The sequence below is a fragment of the Haemaphysalis longicornis genome, unplaced genomic scaffold, assembly GCF_048455015.1.
Source record: "Haemaphysalis longicornis isolate Haplotype H1 unplaced genomic scaffold, Haemaphysalis longicornis Haplotype H1 scaffold_7, whole genome shotgun sequence".
In the NCBI taxonomy this organism is placed as follows: Eukaryota; Metazoa; Arthropoda; class Arachnida; order Ixodida; family Ixodidae; genus Haemaphysalis; species Haemaphysalis longicornis.
The window spans coordinates 42,909,811-42,935,135 of NW_027526422.1; the positions used below are offsets into that span (position 1 = coordinate 42,909,811).

The 25,325-nt window shown below is 46.4% G+C and overlaps 1 protein-coding gene across 1 annotated transcript; it reads right to left on the reverse strand.

The window, feature by feature from the left end:
• Positions 1-605: 605 nt before the first annotated feature.
• Positions 606-22,108, reverse strand: LOC144145377 (monocarboxylate transporter 7-like). Its single transcript, XM_077676964.1, has 5 exons — positions 21,866-22,108; positions 14,277-14,546; positions 12,739-12,882; positions 6,019-6,996; positions 606-1,127 (listed from the first exon to the last, which is right to left on the reverse strand). The coding sequence occupies exons 2-5, from the start codon at positions 14,497-14,499 to the stop codon at positions 982-984; spliced, it is 1,491 nt and encodes a 496-aa protein (XP_077533090.1). The 5' UTR covers positions 14,500-14,546; positions 21,866-22,108; the 3' UTR covers positions 606-981.
• Between the last annotated feature and the right edge of the window lie 3,217 nt (positions 22,109-25,325).

Sequence of the window (25,325 nt, forward strand, 5' to 3'; positions counted from 1 at the left end):
CTGCAATCACTACACTAGCGTAAATTGAGATAATTGATCGAACGATATTTAAGAAAATAAGAAAATAAAAATAAGAAAATACGAAAAACTACGTAAAATGGCAAACCTTGTAACGCCCTGCATTTCCACAATAATGCAGATGTTAGCAAAGTTCCATCTGCAATGGTTATAATAACGTAAATGGAGATAATTTGTCGTACAGGATTTAGAGAAACCCAAAAATTTGGCTGTAAGGGACTCACACTCAATATAGCGGCATAGGAATGCCACGCATAGAAGACAATTGTCCGAATTTCTGCAAAAATATTTTCTTTACCTTTCGGTGTATGTATAGTTATGCTGGTGATCTTTATAAAAAATCCAAAACATGTAACAAACCTCACGACGTAGCGAATGCGAGAGCATTAGCGTCTAGTTATATAACGGATTCGCCTGAATTCAAGTCATGATTTTGTCTGCCGTTATTTTCACTGATATATGTACGTGTAATATATGTGTGTGTATGTATGTATGGACGTATGGATATAGGTATGATGTACACATGCATATGTGTATGCATGTACTTGTATTACCTGTAAAAGACGAGCCTGGTTCTCATTTGTTTCTTTTTATTACAATAGATGGCGCAGTCATGGTCCAGCTTGCCCAGTTCAGCCCCACGTCCTAAACGTCGCCACTTTTTGTGTCACAGCTCAGTCCATGAGACACAAAAAAAAAATGCGACATGAGACACAAGCAGTGGTTACAACATATGGGAAGCCAACTCGGACATCACCTCCGCCTTTCACAACAGTCTGTGTAGAAATAACACCTTGTTGGTAGGCAGAGTTCTGGCTGTTTGTAGACACCACAGTTGTATCTGCATAGCAGTACAGGAACTCGAAACACCACTGTTCGCAATACGTTTTGCTCATTCCTGCGGTCTCGCGTTCACCACAGCAGTCCTCGTAACTTTGAAGAAACTCGACTAGAAAAGTGTATTCACTCCTCCGGCTTAACATTGAACGATTTTTGCTTCCGCTTCTGCAGGAAAACCCTGACTGCCCAAATGGCGGCGAGGACAGCGTTCACGATCGCCAGAATATGGAGAAGGCCGTCGTAGGATCCATGATGATCCCGAAAGTAACCTGAAAAAGAATATGTAATTAGCGCACCAAATATTGCTTATGTGTCGAGCCTAACTGTGCTGATGCGAGAATTACAGAAAAGATTACGAGAAGACGTTATAGACATACTGTCCGTTGGGTCAAAGAAGTACTGGGTAACTGATCGAAACTTGTGCATAATTAGATATTCAGCGCGTTTTGCTTCTGAGTTGTGTTCACGTCCGTGCGGATTGCAACAATATCAGTGCACGCTTCGCTTTTAGCTTTTGTAGAAGTTTACAATTTCCGGTATGTTTTGAGGAAACGTGAACAATTAAGTTACCCGAACACGGTGCTTAAGTTTCAAGGACATATAAAAAATGGGGGAAGGCTTATATTAGTGTGAAGCCACCCCCTTTCTGTAGTCCCCAGACATCATAGATTAAGCCTCACTCCTTAGATGACCCTATATTTTGGGAATGCGTACCTCCAGCGCACAAGTAATCGCGGGCGTACGATTCTTGTTAAACAATTAAGACACCGATACTCTTGCCTTTCAGATGCGCTGAAAGACATCCTTCAATGTATTGCGAAAGAGGATTTGGCGATCAGATGTCCAGGCTTGAAAATGCAGACCTACCAAGCTCAATTTCTACTGCTGTGACAGATAAACTGTTAAAGAAAGCCAAACTTGACGCTCTGCACCATACCACAGAGAATTCCCAAAAAGGAATCGCGACCCAAGGTGGCACCCAATTCCCACCTGTCTGCTCAAAAACTTAAAATGGTTGACTGACGGTGCATTCTGACGGCTGTGTTTTCCGTTCCATTGAAACTTGTCTCGCTTCGTGCGTGGGTTGCTTCATAAAATAACCTGCCTAAGCAATGCAACAAGGAGAATTACAAGCTCCTTGTACGGTCAAGGTTCGGTCAACAAGTGGAAAAATGTACATCGGCTGAATACGCGGATGCATTAATAACCGCCTGCGGGAACACGCCCTGCCGGTAGCAGGCGGAATGGGGTCACACTGGCCTCGTTACTGCAAAGACTGCGACTTTACACGCGAGCCTGGAAAAAATGGGATCAGAAAGAAGCAGAAACGTCGCTGCACGTGAGCTTTGAAGAGATTTCGGTATAAAACGCAAGGCAACAATGTATGTGAGCCCAACGGTACTCTGCAGGAAAGTTTAGACACGAATAAATTCTGCGATGAGCTGTCAACTAGTCGCCAGCATCAACCGATAGCCGAATTTTCCTTTTTTTTATTTGGACTCTTGTATCGTTGATTTCAACTTGTTATTTTCGGTGCGGCTCTGCAAATAACACATTGGAGAGTTTTAGCATACCGTTACCGTGTTTGTGTTACCGTCTACCGTGTTAGCGGGTGTCGACTGCGCATGCGCGACAAGTTCCCGTGAACTGTAACTTACCGGCATAGCCTTTACCGTCACCATCGCGCTTCCCGAGTAAACGAAGGGGTAATCCGTCGTCTTGATTACAGCAAACGCATTGCGCTGGCCGCTGGATGCTTGCTACAGCCGATAAAAGTAATTTTAATTGATGTTGTTTATTACATTTTTTTCGAAAATGGCCGCCCTAACTCGTGTTAAGCCTTGCCCGACTCAAATAGTTCAGATATGTTTCAGAGCTCGCAAAGCACTTTTGCGCCTCCAAAATTGTGCTGGGCAAGGTAGTGTAGCTTATTGAGTAATTATTTCAAGATATTTTACTCATTATGCTCAAATATTTAGCGCAGGCATAAATTCTAGTTCACCTTAATTCCAACTGTACTCAGTAGATGGCGCCACCGATATCACGTTTTCATTGTTAAAGCTCTACAGCTGATGGTTACAATATACTCAAAACAAATATTGTTATTGTGAACGCTTCACCCGAAAAGTGAAACATTCAAGCTACTTTAAATGAAAGCAAATAGCTTTGAGCAACAAAATAATGTGTGCTTTGTTTCAATACTAATGAATCAGATGTCTCTACGTGCACCGAGGCGGCCGGTAAGCCAGAAAAAAATCACCCAGCTCCACGAAGCGAATCATGACGAGTGGACGAAGTACTGGGGATCGTTCGTACCGTAAATCACCCGTGAGAGTTCTTACTGCTGCTAAAACGATTTCCAATCCAATCCTATCCAATACAATTCAAATTAACCCAATCCAGTTCAGTTCAGTTCAATCCAATCCACTTCCAATTTAATCCAATGCAATGCAATCCTGTCCAATGCTCCTCGCGCATCCGCAGCACGGCTCTCTCTCTCTCTCTCTCTCACTCTGTCTCTTTCTAACCTTTTGTAAACCTTTTCTTTTGTTCTAGTTAACCTTTTGTGAACCTTTTGTTCACAGATGTTTCGATTTACACGGTGCTGTGTCGTGAGCACGGACGCTGGATGCCGGAGAAGCCTCCGCCTTATGGTGCTTCGCCCCTAACACGCAAACCGCAAACGGTTTGCTAAAACGTGTCGTACCGTTTTCAGCGGTAAATAGAAACTCCGGCTTCAGGTAACGCTGTAAACGGTAACGCAAACACGGTAACGATATGCTAAAACTGTATATTATTATTTAAAACAAATCTGCCGCTGTAGGCTCGGCTCCATACACACCAATGCAGAAATATACGTTCCCCCAATGGAGACCCATACAACGTCTTCGCCAATAAGCCCACTGATTGTCATTATACGAACTCGGCAAAAAGGTTCATTTACACGACATTTTTTAACGCAAAAAAGGCGTGTGGAATATTCAAGGCAGTGCTTTGTGTACAATGCCGTTCGAAGCTGTTATTCGTTACTCAGAAATGTGACTTTCAATAGCTTAAAAGAAAATCACGGTCAATTCACACAAACCACTGCTGCCTGCTGCTCCTTTGATGGTTTGAAACGGGGCCCCGCCAGATGTCAATTAGGCTAGTCACGTGATCATCACATGATGTTGGGCACAGTTCGTCGGCGCCACTTTTGATGAAACTGCAATGACCGCCGTAATTGGGTTGATAGACTTCAAAAAAACCTAGGGGACGAAGCGGTCTGCTAAAATCCGTGAAAGCCGGTACGATTGCTGTGTAAGATAGCCAGCCGCTAAGGGATTGCGCCACGGTAATCGCAGCCTTGGATTTGTGTAAATGTTGGTGGTGCACACGGTCGGGGAGGCAAGTCCTTGCAATGCGGATGTACTAAATCACGTGCAGTGATGGCGCGCCGCCAAGAGCACTGCGTAACCACGCAGAATTTCACTAATATTGCTTCTCTCTCTCTCTCTCTCTCTCTCTCTCTCTCCTCTCTCTCTCTCTCTCTCTCTCTCTCTCTCTCTCTCTCTCTCTCTCTCTCTCTCTCTCTCTCTCTCTCTCTCTCTCTCTCTCTCTACCTCGAAACCACGATTCCTTTAGTAGTGAACAACGCCATCCCCAGGAACAAGCTGATACCGAGAACTATAACTCGCGAGGCCAGGGGAAATAAACAAGTGCTTATCGCAAGTTCCGAATATATAACAGTGATTCTGCACAATACCGAACCGCTGTATCTGAAATAACGCCATAAAATGATAGACTGGTAGCCCTTCCACGATTAAAGCGAGACATTCACTGCACCCACACAGTAACCTAGTGGGTAAAAACTACTGAGTGGGAAAGAATTAAGGATTACCAAGAACAAATCGCAATGTCAGGAATTTTCCTAGAAATGAATTGGAGGGCTAGTGAAGGTCTTATCTTTCCAGTGTACGTGTAAGTAAACCTTTTGTTTTATTCTAACGTTTGTGCGGTGGCATAACGATACACAAGTTCACAGCATTGCTCTTTGTAACGTCGCTGTCGATGCTACTAAGAACTAAGACACAAAAATAGCGCCGTTTCATATAGGGCATCCGAGATTATGGCCAGTGCATGGTGATGCTCCTTTGTGGTTCTTAGTCATTCCTGGTTTAACAGGGTTACAGTTGTGTTAAACGTGGTTATGCACATAAGAAGTAGCAAAGACATTCCCACAGGACAGTTGTTGTCAGGCAAAAGTATACGTGGGCGAATTCTCTAAAACGACAGTACTCATTTTGGAGCGACGGGTATTTGCGTGCAAATGCATGCATTCCATCATCCATGGGTCGGGAGTCCCGTGGAGTGGCGGTACACAATGGAAATAAGGAATCACGCGCCCCTAAACTGTGTCTAGCCTCTTCAGTCCCAAGAATGCGCAAATTAAAAATCTTTTGGGACACTGTTTTATTCGGCTTCTTGCCTATCAAAACAAACACCGAAAAATTACAAACGCGGGTAATTAAATAAAAGTACCAAAATTTGATGGTACCTATTTGGGTACTATGGGTCTGGGCCTATAGAAACAAAAGAAGTTACAAAATACAAAATACAAAAGTACAAAAGTACAAAAGTACAAAGTACAAAAGTTACAAAAGTACAAAAATACAAAAGAAGTTACAAAAAAACAATAGCATCAAAATTCCATGGTGCCCGTTTGGGTACTCTTGCTCTCAATTTGTGTGAAACGCAAGGAAGCAGTTGCGGTTCTGCAAGCATACAAAAACAGCACACTTCAGGCATCTGACTCTTGCCTTCCCGCCACATAATTGGAAGCGGCACTTTATTTGAGATGTTAGGTTTCTGTTTAGTATCTCTTCGAAGATGACTGAAAGTGTGGCGCAATCTGTCAGGATTTAGTGAAAGCAGGTCTGCCCCTGGCGGCTCGACGAATTTGAACGCGTGAACTTTAAACCATGGCGAACTGCAGCCTTTGAAACAGTGATACCCAAATGGGTACTCGGTGACTGAGGAGGCTAGGCCTCTACGGGAAAAGGGAAAGGGAAGGGTCCCCATTTCTTCGTCGGAAAGTTACGAGGACCGGATAAATGCATCGCTCACGGCACATCTGCTTTCGCACTAAAATAAATAACAATTGCAAATAAGAACACCTACCAACTAAGACCGGTCTGGCGAAACCCACGATGCCCATGAAGAAGGAAGTTCCGCCCATTGTCAGAGCCACGGAGTCGATTCCGAAGTCTTGTACTAGCAGTGGCGCCTGCAGGAAGATTCTAGCTCCACTCGTGGCACCGATGAGCGCCGAGCATAGCAGCATCATCTCGAAACTATCCGACCAGACGTAAAGCTCGAAGGCCACCGCTTGAACAACATAACCGCCAAGCATCACCGTTTCAAGTGTCACAAGCCCGGAGTCGATCACAACGCCGCTCACAGCCCTGAGGGCGATGTTGGTCACAGCGAAGGCATTCAAAAGGAACACTGCGAGGGAAGGGGACACACCGTTGTCTGTAGCGATGTCAACGCATAGCATCATGAATAGTGTCAATGCTAGTATTATCACCGCAAATGATATGGCATCTACGGCGAAAGCAATCGTAAAGAACTGCTTGACCACGGCTGTGGTGCCTGTTTGACTAGGTCCTTCTTTTTCGCTTTCCGTTGAGGGTGAACTGGGCTTCTGGCAAAACGGTAAATTTTGTCTCAAGTTTGCAACTAAAGTTTTCGCGGTTCTCATTTTGTTCGAATTTCTTCCTATGCCTCTTTCAGTTTCTTCTGATGGTACATTCCCATCGATGCATAGCACAGGCACGGGAGGCTCAGTTGGTGTGGCTGCAGTTTTTGGTGAAAGTTCGGGGTTCTTTGTAGAAGATGCATTTGTCCGCCGCCGCATCCAATGTGGACTTTTGAGGACGATGACCGCAGGACAGCCGTTGAGGATGAGGCCCCCGAGTAGAAGGAATGTGCCGCGTACGCCATAGGTGACGCGGAAGAACTCGCCCAGCGGAGGCACAAATATGGCGCCCAGTGCGTTCATGGTGAAGATGACGCTGCACGAAGTGGTACGTCGCTTCTCAAAGTGCTGGGATGCCAGGACGTTTACAGCGACGAATATGCCCGATGTGGCCAGTCCTGCGGCATGAAGTGTAAAAAAAAAAGATCCATCCCGTGAAATGGTTCGCAACGTTACCAATAAGCAGAAGATTCAGCCATTGTTGCGCTTTTGGGCTAGTCATGAATGCCCCACTGTAAAAAACGATCGAACGTTAGTTCACAGAGATTAAGGAGAACTCATATGAAACATGAGTGGTTGCGGCATAGGCTACATACCACTGGGATAATATTTGAAACGAGGTTACTGAATAGCTGGAAATAAATCATAGCAGCCACTAGATCCAGCAAACATTTGACGCCGGTCACTTATTGAAAAAAGATTCCCGACTTTCAGAAATCAACTGGAAATTGTTAACCGCGGTTCTAAGCATGTCATTTTGAAAGCAGAGCGTACCGACCATGCCCAGAAGATTAAACCAATATTTTCGCGCACTAAAACAACCAGTTTGCACCTCTTTCTTTGTGTATAAGTGAATGCAACGCTCTACCCGCGAACATCGTCACCCTCACCGATTCATCACGTTTCAAATCTGCTTTGTTATCTATTTAGAAGCCGGTGATGATTTGTTGCCACTCTTTTCATGTCAAGTGTATTATGCGCGTTGACAATGTGTGCTTGCTTCTCTTCAAGTGCGTTGTTGCTGACTGCCCGCTTTGTGCTGTCGTTGCTCACTGACCACATTGTTATTAGTATTGTACCCTCACCAAATGTATTGTTGACACTGTTGTGCCAGGTTTATGTATCCCCCCCCTTATGTAATGCCACCTGGGCTCTTAATGTATATAAACAAACCAAGGAATAAATAAATAAATAAACATTTACTAATCTCATCGAGCAGTTTCGCCGTCGTGATCAATTTGACCTTCATTTGACCGCAGCTGCGCCTACCCTTGACAACGCACCACGTGACTCGCCGGGCCGACTTCTGCGACGGCCGCGTTCGCTAGCCGCTGCCGCCGCCGCTGCTGGCTTGGCGCATGCGCCCTCCGCCGCTGGTTCGCGCGCGACCACGTTAACCCACCACGTGCATGTGAGCTAGGCCATGAATGAGAGCGAGGCAGGGCTGTCTTTTCCGAGCGTTGCTCAGGAGCTGGAGGCTTTTAGCTGCCTCCGGAATGTGGCGTCTGACCACACCGCGGATATCGGCTCTCCAGCAATTCGGTTCGGAAACAGCCGGAAGCGGAACCACAACCGTAGACAAAAGCAGGCTTTGGACGAATAATGTAATAATTACAGCTGAATCAAAAGTTAACAAAGTGAAACCAAGATATATCCAGGCTAAATAAAGCTTTCGCTTTGCACATACACTGTTAACTGAGGTAAGGCGCAGCCATTTTTTGGGTATTAATCGTAGGAACGTAACTGGCCAAAATGAAATAGGCAATTCTCGGTGAGTGAAGGGAGCTGATTGTTGTTTTACTGGGAAGCTCCATTTGTTTTACTAGGATGATGCCCAAAAGCAAGCTGTTGATTGAAGTTACATCACGCGAAATATGTTTTCGAGTCTTGAAACAACGCTCCAAGTTTGAACTACAGGAGCGACCGCCTCATTCAACTAGTCTGCCTCAACGACGGCTTTTAAAAACGATAGTCTTTCTTGGGCTACTTAAACCCAGAAATTTTGGTCTGTATGTCTGTATGTCTTTCTGCCTTTCTGTGACTGGATTCAGCCACCGGACCAAAGTGAAACAAAATCTGCGCAATAGTCTTATATACGCATAGGAAAATCTAAACGTCTAAGTGCGGTGTCGGTGTTCACACTTGTCAACATTGTTGAACAAGAACAAGACATTACGCAAACATAAGGTAGCAAATCAATCCATACATGATATTTGCAGTGTTCTATTAAAAATTCATGGCCAGAAAAGGCCAGAAAACCATCGCCTGCTGTTGCCAGCGCTACCTCCTGGCGGCATTTAAGAAATCAAACGGCAATAGCAAAGAAAGGTTCCACTAGGTGGGATCACGTTCTGCTTAGAACGCTCGTGGAGTAGGGCAACGAAGTATGGTGCCCTCTCCGCCGTACGGCAGCGCTGGAATAGAGACACCCGACCTGGAGCAGTGGAAAGCGGTAAATTTAAATTTACTTGAGCAAACCTTTAGGGAGGCATTTACTTAGCAAAGGAAGGCATTTACTTAGCAAATTCCGACAAAGATTATCGTTTGTTGTCGACATTTGCAACGGAAGAAGCAGATACGCGGCTAATTTTTTCCCCAGCCATTGGCGTTATACGTAAACCTCGTGTACTGGCATATGTTTCTCGACGATGGCACGTTGCGTGGTCTCGATCCTCTCCTCTGCTTCCACCCATCATTCCCCCTTATAAAAACAAAATTGTTTCAGGGGACAGAAAAGTGGCTAATCTTATTTTATTTATTTTTTTGTTGCTTGGAAAAAACGTTTGGAATGTTCGAACGAAAGTAGTTTTTTTTGTTAATTTAGGAGAATCGATAGTCCTCTCACGTGTTTTTGCTCATTATTGCTCAGTATTGAGGTGCAACTCAAGATTGGTTTGTACCCACAGTCCCTGCAATGTATGCCAAGGTGGCCGCTGACACACTTTTCCACACTGTAACTATGTTGTTTTAACTTAAACTGTCACTTACGCATTTCCCAGTTTCTCTATAATGTCTTCTCGGCCGCACGATAGACAGATGCTATAAGCAACGTAGGCAACACATTGAAAAAACCGTCGCTTTTGTTCCAGGAGAAATTTCAGTATTTGTTGGCCTACAAACATTTAGAATATTATCAGGAGCCGAAAATTCAAGATTAGTAACAGCCAGTTCAGCAATCCTTGTAACGTTACGTGAAACTTTGCCTCTATGGTAGCTGTGTATTATTTTCTCTTTTAGCGTTTTGGCGGTAGTTTTTTTACTAGTCTTCATTTTCTCCAGCAGCGTAACCAGAAAGGAATTGCTAAACGTGCAAGCCACTATTGATGTTGTTATTTCGAGCCCTGATAAACTTCGAAAGCTTCGTAGGAAGGTTGATAGGGAAACCACTTTTGCCCCTGTTTGTGCAAAGAAACACCAACTACTGATCGTTGCACGCTCTGTCAACGTTGCTTATAGCGTCCGTGTGGCAGAGAATACGTATAGGCAAACTGGGGGACGCGCAAGTGATAGGTTGATAGAACCTATTAATTACAACGTGGAAAAGTGAATCTAAAGCCATCGCGGCAAACTTTGCAAAGACTGCTGGCGTAAACCGATTGAAAATTGCACCTCAATACTGAATGACATTAATAAAAATGTGGTTGATGCTTCTTTCATAAGAATCGGTAAAACACGAAAGTAAAATGTACCTTCACAGGAGCATTTGAATGTTTATTGTGCATGGATATGAACTTGCACATCCCCATTTATATTTAGTCGGTATGGCACCGTTAGGCGCACCAACATAAGCCGCTGGATCCCACGCACCGGAGCATTGCGTAAATCCGATTGGTACCCTAGGCACTCGCCTAACCGTGCGAACGAAACCGAACGGGTTTTCAGCGAATCATTTGGTGAATTCAGTACGCTACAGCGAAAGGAGCATGATTTGCGGGTCGGCAGCAGTCTTGTGGGTGTGCTTGGCGAGCGACGTCCTGCTTGCGGGTCGCTTAGGCAAAGTTGCGACCACATTGGTCCTGCTCCGTGGAGTGTACGCCAGACGCTTGCGTTGCGACGAGCTCAGCTTGTGGAACACTGCGACGACGTTCCACAACCTGAGCGGCATTCCGCATACGTGGCGTACGGGTAAACACAGCAGCCTGCGCTGCTACACGCTGGGCTATCGAGGCGCCAACTATCGGCGCTCATTAGCGTCATGACGCACTACTTCGCTTCGCCTCTCCTAGACGGAAGCACCATTCGAATGGACAAGTTATAGGGAAGGACATAAGGCGCCTTGGTATGGCTTTCCGGGCATGACTTCATGGCTCAGTCGGTAGAGCGTTTCACACCTCCCGTTGCGCCAGAGTGATCGTGGGCTCGAAACCTATCGATACCGCGCCGATGGAACTTTCTCTGGAGATGTCATTTCCGTGACGGATATGACGCCGGTGAGGTTTGTGTACCCCGGCATAAAACACTTTCGTGTTAAAAAATACATTAGCGAGATTATCGCCGCTCCAAGAATATCAATGAACAAAACAAAATGTCGAAGCTTCTCTTCTTTTGCATTAAAAAAGCAAAGAAGAAAGAACAAATTTGGAAGCTTGCAAAAATGTTCATGCTTGAAAGAACATAATTAAATGGGGAAAAGGGTAATAGCGGCTATCTCGGCCTCCACTGAAGTGAGTGCGGGCGTGAACCAATCTTAAACTCCGCCTCGCCCTAATGCTGAATAAAAATAAGCAACAACACGCCAAAACGTTACGGAGGCTCCTAAACCAATTAAGAAAAAAATCAGTGTACATGCTTCCCTCCTGTCGCACTAAATATGTTAAAGAAAAAAAATTGTTAGCTTCTGTCGCGCTGTCGGCTGAAGAAATCCCCTATCTCGACAGTCTGTAAGCCTGGTGGCAGTGTTGTCATGAAGGATCGCTTTGTTGTTGCTGTTGTTGTTCTTGTTGTTATGGTCGCTTTTTATGCTTCCGTTTTCTCATTTTGTAGCCTCAATATCTGATGTGTTTATATGCGAGATGTCAAAGCAGTAAACTTCGTTTGGGCGTCATCGCCTGTGCGTCTCATCCTCTGTCCCGTCGTTGTTTATTGCGTCGTGAATGCAACCATATGAAAAACCAAGCCAGCACGAAATCCGAACAAGAAAAAAAAAAGCTCGCACGAAAGCTGAGAATGACAAAACTTTTCGGGGCATCTCGAATTGCCAAGTACTTTGTTTTAGTGATATGCGCTATCGTTTCCACTGTCGCATCATTGTTTATGTCTTCATCAGATCTCTTACTTCATCCTTACACCATTCGCACGTTCCCCAGTCTTCCCAGGTGGCTACCCTCGTTTACATTCGGTTGTCTTAACAGGGCAGGCAAAATTTGATTCCCTCAGCTGCGCGTGAAAAGAGCTACAAAACCGTTAAGTGTTACAGTAGGCACGACGATTGTACCTGAATACGAATTCTCCCTGTAATAATTTCAGAGATCTATCGTCAAAAGGAAGTTGCCATAAACAATGACGTAGCGCAAACGTAGCCCACGGAAGGATATTGTGTTTGGCATCATATAATGTCACTCCTTTTTTTTACTTTACTGAAAATTGCGGGCTGGCGCCGCTGTTCAGGTTCAAGTTCCCTTGACCAAATTGGCCAGGTATCTCTGATCAATTGAGACTGAGCAGCGTTTCATTCTTATTTCGTTTCATTTTCAATAAATGAAAAGGAAATGACCCCTGGTTTTGAAGTCGCGAGCTGAGTAGCCTGGTGTATCCCTGCTCTAGGGAAGGGGTAGGTAGACACGGTGTGTGAGGCACGGGTTTGCAGTCGTCGCCATATGCGTGCGTCTCGAAGGCTGGGTGGTGGGTGGAATGATAAGACGCCACTTACTTTTCCTTCATGTTTTTCTAGTTAGGCTCCGATAAACGTTTGTCACCATCCCCACTTAGAATTGCGGCTGATTACTAAGTTTATCGCAAATAATAATGGCTTCATCGGTGTGGCCGCTGTGGTCACATGGGTGTTAGTGCTGTGCTACCTAATATAACGTGTGGTAAAAATCATCGATTCCCTTCATTGAATGTTTTCACAGCACAAAACACCCTTTCTCTACTTTCATTGAAACTTTCGCCTGCGGCAGTCTAAACACACTTCATCTTACCGTGGATCACGCCGTACGAGACGGTGAGAAACATGATACTGTTCGCTAAGTAGCAGATGCAGGTCGATGCTCCCGCGATAACACTTGACACGATTAACACCGACTGGCAGGAGAAACGCCGGCACAAATATCCCATGGCAGGACCTGTAAAAGAAAAAAAAAATGTTGAAGAGACCTTCCTGAGTGTCGCTCCCCCTCCTACCGTGTGTACCTACCGCCTTCCCACTTTATGATAAATGACATCATTACGGATTTAAAGGCGCACTTGCACTTCAACAATCATATCAAGAATGTGGAAAACAAACGGTTAACATTTAACTCATGCACTCACCATACCGGGGTCAATATTATTCAATAACTATGTAAATTATATCATCAGCGCTACTGCGCGAACTTATTTTATGACAAGTGCAGAACGCATAAGTATTTTTTTTTTCTGCAATCTGATCTCGTCCACCTTGCCAGCTGAACAACTATCGTCCTGAATACACTCTCGGATGGATTAGAACTAATTCTTCGAAACTACGGACCACCAGGGCCACCGTTATTTGATTCGATTAGGCGTAAACTTATATTCGTCAAATAATGTTTTATCTAATGGCAAACGAACTCCCCCGCCGCATTTATTTTATTACATGCGCGACGATGAAACGAAACTAGACCACTTTACCCGCAAAAAGGTGTCATTATTTTCTAACCAAACGTCCGCATTCATTTCGAAGCCCTAGCCTTGGCGCTGAAAACGGCGCGCATTCACAGATCTTTCTCTCTTTCCGGCCGCTTTCTGTAAGATTGTAGTTGAGCGACGTGTTGGGCCCCTGATTGGGCCATGAACAAGCTTACCGGGCTACCGAAGCTCGGCTGCTTGTCTTCCCAAGTTTAGGACTGGACCAGTTTATATAAATAGCTCCACACAATCATCTGGATCATCGTCATCATCTCCATCTTATCTTTCATTATCATCAGGCGCATCTTTCACCCATCTGGCATTGCAAGGCAGACTTCCTTGCCAGGCTAACCTCGTCAGTATCGTTATAGACCATTGTCTCTCTCTATATATCTCTCTCTGGAAGGCAGATTGTTATCAGAGGAACAGATGCAATGGCCGGCCACTTGAGTTTTGTAGCGAAGGCTACTGTGCATTACCTCGGCCATTTTTCGCGGGGTGACCAGTTTTGACCTTGAGAGCTAGAGGTCAAACCACACACCCTTCCGCAAGCGCCCGGATTGGAGCAGCGCCCGATGGCGGGGAGAGGTAGGCGAGGAGGCAACGGAGAAGCGCGCGGGACCCGTGCCGCCACCTGGCGGACGAAGGCGAGGACGCCGCCGCATAAAGAGTGCGCGCGACGAAGGAAGGCGACGTGCGCGCAGAGCCGTGTGCGATGGAGTATGACGGACATCCATATGTGGTCGCTAGTACAGCGGCGGCGCTTAAATAACGCCGCGAGGCGAAAAAGAGGAAACACGCTACTGTTGCGTCCAACTCCGCTACCTTCAAGTCTTACCCGTTAGTTTGAGCTTCCTCCATTTTTTCTTACCCGCCAGAGTGGTGAGGCTTCCGCTTACGACCAGCGGCCACGAGGCCAGTTGCCTGTTGACGCCGTAGGTGTCGACGATGCCGTAGAACAGGACACCCAGGGCCTGATGGCCGACCATGGCCATGCAAAGTAGCCAGCTGAGGAAGCCCACCGTCACCCAGCTCCAGTAAGAGTCCACTCCGAAGGAGGGGTCGTCCCGGAGGGACGCCTCTCTTCGGCCCATGGTGGTCACAGCGATAGGTCAGCCCAACAGAGCTGCAGTGCTCGTGCCTGGAAACGCAAAGCATGATATTATAGCAGAATTGGGTCACGCGGTCAGAGAGGTGGACAGGTTTCCGTATTAAATCAAATTACCGCTCGGCTTTCACTCCGAAAATAAGGTTGCCGTGCGCGCGGAGTACTGGCAACAAAACATAATCAAACCGTTAGAGGTGCATGCTTTGCGACAGGTGCCGTTATAAGTAATTGGAGCACGGGAGCAGTTGCCGAACCGCATAGGAGCGCCGTGTAGCTGCACCGGCGGCAAACTAAAGGACGCGAACACGCATGCGCGCCTGGTGATTGCGATAGCCCACCTATACCTGGCTACGAGAATTCTTCGCAGCATACTGGTCTCGGCGATGGCGCTGATAGCATACACGCCTAAAAATATTTGAAGAAAAAAAAACTGTCACTGCAGATCCCTGCGAGAGCGCTGCTACTACCGGTAGCGTGCGTGCGCTGGAAATGTGCCAAAGACGTTGTCAGACGTGTCTTTGCTATCAGCGCCATCGCCGAGAACAGTATGCTGAGAAGAATGCTCGACGCCAGGTTAAAAGAAGTGGTTTGGGATGTATAGGTGGGCTATCGCCGTCGTCAGGCACGCATGCGTGTTCTCGTCCTTTCGTTTTCCGCCGGTGCAGCTACACGGCGCTCCTATGCGGTTCGGCCACAGCTCCCGTGCTCGAATTATGACGGCACCTGTACATACATATTTTATAACAAAACATTCACGGTTAATGCGTTTTTCTAGAAAATTCGTAAAGCGTGAGGAGGAGTGATGGGTGTACTTATAGCAGTTCAAACTTATACATCCCCATGCATACGTCTATGTACAGTCTTTGTCAAAATTTTGTGGGCCAAGCCGGAAATGTGCAGGCTGCAGAAAATTCTATGTGCAAGCTTACGTCCCGAGCGAGGCTGAAACTTTTTATGCCGGAAAGCTAGAGAAAACACCTTTCTTTCTTACTACCTCAAAATATTTTTTGTCACACTTGAAGGTAATCCCGATTCTTTGAATTATTTGTAGTCGAGAATGCTTAGGATTTGCCGACAAAATTTTGACGAAGGGTGTACTTACGTAGTCAACCTAACGCAAACCCTTTTCTGCCCATTCATACCGGAAGAATTAAGGTGTCGTTGTAAACACCTTTTTTCTCGCATACAGGGGTCACTGTTTTATTGTTAAACCCACCTCACCTCTCCATCAAACCCGAACACACAACGACGAAGAGGACGCCAGTTCTCGGGGTTATGGCCACCATGGTTGGATTTCCTCAATAGCATGTAGCACTTTCGTTATGATAACAAAGACTATTAATCCTCGCACGGTACGTAGCTACGCATGCGGACAAGTTTTTGTTTCAAGGTAGGCATACACTGAAGCAACAGTTTTAAATATTTGTTCACTAAACGGAGTAGTAAAAGGTGTAATTTTTGAAATTCAGGAGCTTTCGTATAAAGTAGCCCCTTAAAAGAGTTAACATATCTCTATTTGTCAGACTTCGCTACATCGTGCACACTAAACCGCCTTGGGCCTTACCAACTAGCCTGTCCTCAAGTCACCAGAATGAGCTATCGTACCAAGAGAAAGGATTCCAATTCCTGGCTACACTGGCGACATTACCAAAGTGGCGGAAGGTGAAGGCAGCAAACGGGTCGTGCCCGAAGCGTTCGTTTCATTGCTGACGACGTCGCAGCTGCCATAAAAGCATAGCCTTGTTCCCGCACTGTAACAACGGAGCTTTGTGCCTGAACCAAGCCCTAAGTGCAGCGCAGGGCGCTTTGCTGATTTAGCGGCGGCGGAACAAGTTATGCACTGCCCGGACCCCATTAGAAAACAATGAGGGAGGGTTGAAGTGTTCCACGGAGCTTCAATGGCTGCGGATGCTTCCAAATGAAACGCGGCCCAATAGTCGAAACCAGCAAGCGAAACAGGCTGGCAGATGTAGTGCGAAAGAGACAGGTATGAGCGGGGAAAATATGTCGCAAAAGGTCGCTAGCGCTGAGCACGGCAACAAGTCGCGGGGTAAACATAGGCAAACACGCTGTACTTGGCACGGCAGCAGCGCGTGTGAGAATCTCTAAACATAGATCCAAGAAGCCTATTCATAGCCGTTCAAATGCTCCCAGCGACCACATTGGCACATTTCTAATGCGGCAGTCTAACACCTAGTAAACTTAAAGTTTGCGTTTCGCGCTCCTCCCTCAAGGTAGATCCGCTGGTACCGCCGTCTGCCAATGAGGTTTAGACGAGAGGCCAGCAGGTGTTGCGGTAGATCTGTTGAGCCGCCGTCGAGGAGTCGATGGGTTCGATGGTTGATGGCCTCCGGCATCAATGAGACGAAGGCTTGGGTACGGTAGAACTCGAAGTTTATAGGCATAACTTATTTACAAACAAAATTTACAATATATGCGAAAACTGGGGCAACTCGTTACAACTATCGGCGTAACCGACGGTGCAGAGTACCTGCAAACGAGAATGAACCCAAGTGGTGGATCGTAAAAGGAACGTCACTCGGCATAGCCGATAGCGCGTAGCGCTTGCGAAAAGCAAAATCCCATGCCCGGCATTGGGCTTCCTGTATTTACAGGAATTGCGGAGCGCCCATTCTGGCGTCCCCGCTCACATGATGTCAGAGGGATATCCGGGCTGACCTCAGGGTAAGACACCAGATCAATAAATGAATACATCAATAAATGAATCAATAAATAAATGAATTTTGCTGTCAACTGAGGCTTATCAATAAGCAGGGCTGTAGTGAAAGCTGGATGGCTGGTGGTGTCGTGCGGGCGCACATTGATGTGGGTGCAGTGGACCCAAAATGATGAGTTTGTATTGCTGCACAGTGCAACCGAGTTATCTTGTTAGGCTGCATGCAGTGGTCGTCCACCGGCGTCAGTACAGTTAACGTACTGTGCAGCGGCGGTGTAACGTAACGGCTGACCTCCGGTGGCCGTACTTCGGCCGCACACTGGTGGCTGTCGAATGGCCGGAGCCCTACGGCTGGAGCCTGGCCGTAAGAGCGCAAGCCCGTCGACTGGTCGGCGGAGACTGGCCGTTGGATAGCTATGGGAATACGGCCGTATACGGCCAAAAGGCCGACACTTGGACTCGGGCCGAACACGTATGCCGGGAAAATGCCGGATAGAAAATCATTCGACTTGAGCTAGGCCTGAGCTAGGCCGAACAGTCCTGTGCTGCCTGCGATGTTGGAATGGATAGACGTCGGCCTCACAACGCGAGGGACCCAAGTTCGATTCCAACCACAGGAATCGATTTTTTAAAGTGCGGAGCACTTTAGGTACCCGGCTTGTCGTCGTGGCTCGATAAGAGTCACGGTATCTAGCCACGTCTGTTACGTGGTACCCAAACAGAGTCTTCGAAACGATCACAGCTTCCTCCGGTCGGGATCGAACCGGGGCTCCTCACGTTACGAAGCCAATATAAGTCAATCAGGTAATATAAGTAATATAAGTCAATATAAGTCAATCCGCTACAAAGGCGTACGTTTTGCATGAAAACGTTTAGGGGCCATCTTCGCGCTGCGCCGTTATTACGGAGGCTGCCGTTACTAAGCCGCAATTCAGCGCACATTGATATAAAATTAGGGGGAAATTTCGTATTAACGCATTAATTGCCCGAAATTATTGAAAACTCAATCCAGTGCCTCTTTTTAGGCGTTTTAGGGGCTGCCTTGCCCTATCTTCACGACTTTTGGTATCAATGCCGGGATGATACTGAGACTAGTCAAAAGAGGTCGCCACAGCCCGTTTATCGAATCTGTGGAGAAAAGACAAGCTCCAGTCACTGCTCCGCACTTGACAGCTTTCACGGTGAGTCATCATCATCATCATCATCATCATAATCATCATCACCAGCCTATCTCCGCCCACTGCAGGGCAAATGCCTCTCCCATTATTCTCCAATTACCCCGGTCCTGTGCCAACTGCGACCAATTTATTCCTGCATACTTCTTGATCTCATCCGCCCATCTAACTTTCTGCCGCCCCCTGCCACGCTTGCCTTCTATAGGGATCCACTCTGTTACCCTTAATGACGAGCGGTTATCTTGCCTTCGCATTACATGCCCTGCCCACGTCCATTTCTTCTTCTTAACTTCTACTAATATATGTGCTTCACACGCGTTTGTTTCCTGACCCACTCCGCTCTCTTCTCGTGCCTTAACGGTATACACCTATCATATTCCGCTCCATTGCCCGCTGAGTCGTTCTCAATTTAAGTTGAACCCTCTTAGTGAACCTCCAAGTTTCTGCTCCGAAGGTGAGTACCGGCAGGATGCAGCACGGTGAGTGGAACTGCTTTAATTTTTCTTGAAACTCTTGATTTGCCGCCTTTCTGTAAACCCATTTGTAAGTTTGCTTTCCTTCAGTGCGTTTTGGGCGTAACGCTCCGGATTTTGGAGTCTGACTTTGGACTTTGAAGATTTTAGGGAAGGCTTCGCGTTTCAAACATCTTTCACTTTACCCATGACCATCATCATCGTCAAAAAAAGTTGGCTTTCCTGCCGCGCGCTTTTGGGTCGACGCCGCCACCAGTGAAGCATGAAGCTCCGCTTTGAAAAAAAGAGGACTGATTTTCCAGTTTAGGGGTAAAAATCATGTACGATTTCGTTGATGTGAACGCGGAGAAATTGGGTTTTTCGTATTTTAAAATTTCCGGTTCTACGGTTGAGTACTCAGAATGAGTCGTAATCAACAGCACTGCTACCTCATGTTTAAGGAAAGAAACTTCAGTGAAAGGAAATGTGCACAGGACATCCGGTACCAGCGTGAAAACGAGGATTTCAACCGCCATAGTCCATGCATGCGTTTTAATTAAGCCAGCCTTCACCACCGCTGTGCTGCGACGGAGGCCCTCATGAATTCGAAATTAAGCATAACGTCAGAAGGGTATTTTGGCGATCATTATTGGAATGCACTAGTAAACGCGTTTCAAAGAAATTTTCGGTAGGCTGATCTCAAAATAAACAATTTCTCACATAATCAGGGTTTTCTTACGCGGAAGGCAAATTTTGAATCGTGAATGCGACGGGATTAATAAAATGGTAGCGTTCACAGGCCACTCCGTAGCTCGTAAAACATCGATGTTTGAGATGATCTTGTATCTTTTTTGCGAATTAACATTCATATTAGGAACCCTGTTGTAGTGTATACTGTATGAAAAAAATATTTGATAGGTTGTAGAGTTTAACGCGCCGACGCTTCACAGGCGATGAGCTGCTCCTTATATATAGGGAAGGGCTCCGGAATAATTTTTACTACCTGGGAATCTTTAACGTGCGTCGAAACCTCGAATACACGGGCGTTTTGGCTTTTCGCATCATCAGAAAAGTGGCCGCCGCGGCCGCGAAACTAATCCGCGTCCTTGTGCTCAGCAGCACAACGTCATAGCACTGAGCCACCGCGGCGGGTTTATTTACGTCTTCTAACATTTCGTAACCGTGCAGGTGCTTTAATTCGTCTGACAACGCTGCAAGCCATAGCAAGCGTGCAAAGCAGAAGGCCGCTGTCATGGGATTGCAACTCGTACGTTTGTAGGAAATGCAAGGGCAGTTTAGTTAGTGAGAACATTTCCCCGCGCCGAGTCAGGTTGAAATCAGGTGAAAACGTTGAAATCTACAAAATTTCGTTTTGGAAAACTTCTTCACTGCCTTGAACACACAGACTGCCAAGCGGACGTGCAGACGCCCTTCGGATAACTTTTCATGCCCTTAAAAACGTTGTCGATGGTTATCAGCCGACTATGCCCGCTCGAAGGAGACTTACGGTACAAACGGTAATAAAGGAGCGCCGAGGAAATTTTTTCACTTCAGCTCCAAAGAAGACTGGAGTAAAGAGACGGTCAAAATGAATTCCTGGCAAAGTGCCAGGCGTAGGTTACTTACCGGCGCTGCCGGCACGTTTCCGGCCCTAAGTTCATAAATTACCGAGTTATCGAGTTTTACGGAAGTTGCACGTCATCCAGTTTCTGCAGTCCCGATTCCAGATGTGGAGGAATGATTTTTTTTTTTGCATTATTTGTTTTGGCCTGGGTGATTGTGAGTTTTTTTTTTTTTTTTTTTGAATTGCCGAGCTATGAACAGCAGATATTGGCAGTCCTTTTTTCACCCGATACTCTCCGATACCCACCTCCGGGCACCCTTTTTAGCAATTGTTTTACACTCGTATTCCACCCGCAGATCTGCCACCAACCTTAACATTTCTGGTCACAAAACAAGCTGTTGCGTGGAATGAACGACGAGGTGAAATTTCCCAGACTGAATAAAGTGATTAAGGTTTGAAGTATTTCGTATTAAGGACCATTCACCGTAGTGCATCGTTCACAACAACAAAGGTATTTTTAGTTCTGGGACGGCTTGCCATGTCCTGCCTGGAAGTTAGTCCCGCCTTTGCGTACTGAAGACAATTTCAGAACACTAAAGAAGTCGTTAGCGGCAATTTGGCGGCTCCTTTTCCGCAGCCTATAGGACCGGCCCACTGTCGTTATTCTCAATGCAAGGACAGGAGGTTCTTCAGCACCACCACGGAGAAAGGAATGAACGTGGTCGCGAAATTACAAAGAAGACGAAGTGTCTAAGCAACATTCAGAGGTTGTGTGACCTTTAAATCCTCGCTGTCACGCATTTTGCAGTCCTTTCGTTACTTAACTGCTATCAAGTCTGTCTCCTGCGTCCTGAAAGGCATTATAGCTGCGAAAAAATACTTCCGTCATCCACAACCCCAACCACAATTTTCGAAAGGCTCCATTAAGAAGTCAAATCCCCGCCCACTACCAGTGTTCATAGCTGCTCCAGATTTTTACCCCCGTCGTAACGGAGTTATAAAACCCAGAAAACGCGAAAACCAAAAGAAATACCTGAGACGTACAGTAATACCTTTTCTTTTGCGGTGACAGTGCAGGGAAAGGGCGAGAGTTTTGTTTGTTTAAAAAGTGTTTTTTACTGCATTGGAGACTGTGCCGATTAAGATTTATATGATATTCAACCAGGAAGCGCAATGTGTAGGGTGACGGGAATGTCACGTGCAGGAAGACCGGTGCCACATCGTAAAAATTCAAAATTCGAAATTACTGGGTTTAACGTGCAAAAGCTGCACTTGAGCTATTAGGCGCGCCGTATTGGAGGGCTCCGGATTAAATTTGACCCCCTGGGGATCTTTAACGGCGCCACATCGCGTTCGTCGCGCTCCGATAGCAGCTGTGACCGCTTCCAGCGCGTATCAGTTGCCGGCATGCCTCACACACACACACACACACACACACACACAGACACACACACACACACACACACACATAAGAAAGAACTTACCGAGTTACAGAAAACGAAGCGCAAGCGCCAAAGACGTGAGTAAAATCCAAAATCGTCGCGTGGATGAGTGTCCCGATGTCCGGGAACAGCGTTTAGGAGGATCCAATTCTTGCGCGAACCGACGAGAACCGAGCCAATATAGCAGACGCGCGTGCCACTGAATATCGCAAGGGCCGCGACGGCCGCGACAGGTGAAGCGACGAGGGTAACCGGTTCTTCCGCAACTGAGATGAGAGGGTAATTCGCCACGGCAATGCAGGCGGTTCGAACGACCGCACTTCGAGGGTGACCCATCTCGGGCCATATGTGGGGTGGGCGACCGAGCACTCCTCTCCCGTATCTTCTGAGATGAGGATATTAGCGGCCCAAACTAGGCGTCTCCTATACGGGCTGAGTCTGCGTCAGGGTTTGCCTCCGAGGGCTTCACCGAAAGCACCGCCTGTGTATCGGAAGATCTGAGCTTCAATGAAGCCATTGCTATCGGGTTTTCGTAGAATCGATGAATTAATTACTTACTTTCAGCCAGTATTTCTATTTATACCAATCAAGTGGCTACCTATGGCTTGTGTATCGGTTGGGGATCGCTCTCAATTTACGTCTACTTTGTGTATCTTTTTTTGTGCTTTGTAGAACATTTTGGGATCTTTAATTGCTGTGTTTGGGGCTCATATACACTGTTACTGATATCAACTTTTGTGGAAGATATAAATGGTCTAACACAATGTTTCCGAACGCGTTGGGGGAAAATATAGTTTAATTTTAAAGACAACTCCTTTAACTAAACAACAAGAAAGAAGAAACCCGTTCCGAAAAACATTCGGGGCACATACGAGGCGTGCACGCTGCGTGTGGTCACGAAGTCAAATCAAACCAAATCAAATCAAATCTTTTTATTTCCAGAATGAATTCTGGACGGTTCCCTGACTAAAAGCTGTGAATCATCTTGACGAAGGCCACGGAACCGTTCCATTACATAGCAGCCAGCATAAACACACCAGTGTACACTGTTTGATAGCAGGCCGGCAGAGAAACAAAAGGAAGGGGAGGGGCGACTGTTTATTAGTGAAATCATCGAAATTAGTAAAATTAGGGAACTTGTCTGTTTATTAGTGAAATAAATACAAAACTTAACCGTTACACCATATATGTGAATAGAATTAAAAAAAAAAAAGCACACATGTCGGCCACTGTACTGTGCATACTCTGCAGCAGCGAAAGCTGTTTTGGTGCGAGTCGCGTTGTTCATCCCTCGCATCAGAGCTACACCAGCCCAAGCATTTCTTTTTTTGCGCAGACAGTTACAGCCGAGTACGAAGAGTCCTTTTACGCCTTCTCGAACGATGTAAACGTTTGCGGTGCCTTGTATCACGCTATAAGTTCGCGAAGCAGCACTCCGGGTCCTTCAAGGTCAGCGTTACTGATCAACAATGGCACACGCTTTGAATATCTCTCCGCTACTAGATTCTACGTTCCTTGTCCTGAAAATCGTTTATCCTTGCACCGAACAACGGATCTTCTAGAAGAGCCGCTCCTTATTACGACAGCGAGATGCCGGTGCCTGGCACCCAATCTTGGTGTCTTGGCAGATGGGGCGAGGCGGCTAGGGCCACTCAAGATGAAAGACGCCACACCTACCGGAATGGAAGGTCAGCCGGTCAACACCATGATGACCCCCAAGTACGCATGTGGTCGTCTCAAGGCCAACACAATTACCCACAGCAAAGGAAAATATGAATGCGTTGCCCCAGGTACAAGCGGAAACTAAACTATCCCTCGACAACAGAATGGAAACTGGCACTACAATTAGAGGTAATTTGCACTACCATTAATCATCCAAACGTGTTCAGGCACGCCTTGACAGGAAAAGGAAGGTTGAAAATCAGCAGATGTGATCCGAGAACTGTACATCTTTATGGGATTGAAGTATCAAAAGCGCCGTTTTGGTTTGGTTTGGTTTGTTTGGTTTGTTGTCAGCGCCTCATGTCGTCATCGTCCTTTTATGTACTCACGGTACTAAAAACTTGGGGTCACTTGTTTTCCAACGCCACGCTCTAGAACATAACGCGCACAAAAAAACACACACCGGGACACTCGTTTTCCTACGCCTCGCGCTAGAACGCTTCGTGCTTCAAAGACACAAGACTTTTGCAGCAAAGCAAACCTGCGCGTTTAAAACGTGTAAAATATTTCCGAATTAGCCCCGAAACATGCAACCGATCGTCGCTGCTAACATCATGGAGCATGAGGACTCAAAGCATGTTTTGAGCGTATAGAAATGGGTATAATGGTTAAGGAGCGTCAACATTAAAGATGTGATCAAATGCACATGCATTTTCTCGTTGTTCCGACTCGAACGTTGCTGTCAGACTAGTTGATGTGTTTTGTGTTATTGCTTTCTTGTAACGTGCGTGCATAGTATGACTCGTATAATTTGATTTCCAGAAACCAAACCACATAATGCTTACAAAGCTGTCCTCAGGAATGCGCAGAGAGCCAGAAAGCCATTTGGCCGAATTTCCAGAGTAATTCATTGCTGAAAACGCAATGTTTTCGCGCTTTGTTGCAAATGAGACCTTCACGTGCGTGGGATGTGTACGGAAAGATACTTGTGTGCACACGTTGTTGCAGCTGATGAGCTAACTACTTGATTGGTTGTCTGTACAGAGGGCGTTTAGTCTCGACACCAGACTTCCTTATTTCGGAAAAATGTTTTTGCGTGGCGGTTGTGACAGCACTGCACGTGCTGGCGCAACGGCTACGCATCATCTTGTTTATTAGTTTTATCGCTTTCCAAGCATCGTGACGCGCTGCGAGAGGTAATCGTTAAAATTGGTTTGCACCGAATGGGACGTAAACATAGAAGCATGTATATTACGGACGTTTGCCGCCGGCACCATAGGCGCCTATAATCTGAGTTAATTGCAGATGAGCGAATTGCGGACGGCTAGCAGCACCTGCTCAGGTGTTGTGCATCTATTCATAGTTTCGCAAGCCAGGAACGATGGACAAACAGGTCGGCTAGTGAGGTATTCAAAAAACTTCAGGGAAGCTTGTACTCACCAGCAAGACTTGAATAGCGAAGATGTTGTAGGTGATCACTGACGGGCAGAAAGTTGAGTTTTAGAATAGTTTGGGTGTCGTGGTTGAAGTGGGCGGCATGCCAGTTCAATGACCTAATGTTGAGCAAGGTCAGAGTGAGCTCGTCGTCTTCGTCGACGTTTTCGTATACGCCACTCAGCAAGCGCGACTTATCGTCTCTAGCGGATGCTTTGCACGCCGAGCCTCTCGAAGCGCGGACTCTTTCTCGGCCAAGCGAATTGTCGCGACTGGGCCATGTGGAGTGAATGATCACCTACAGCAGCTTCGACATTCAAATCGCGGCTCTTCTACGCTACAGAGCGCATACGCACGACGACACGAGTTCGAACGCACGAGGGGCGTACGCTATGACGTCTCTTTG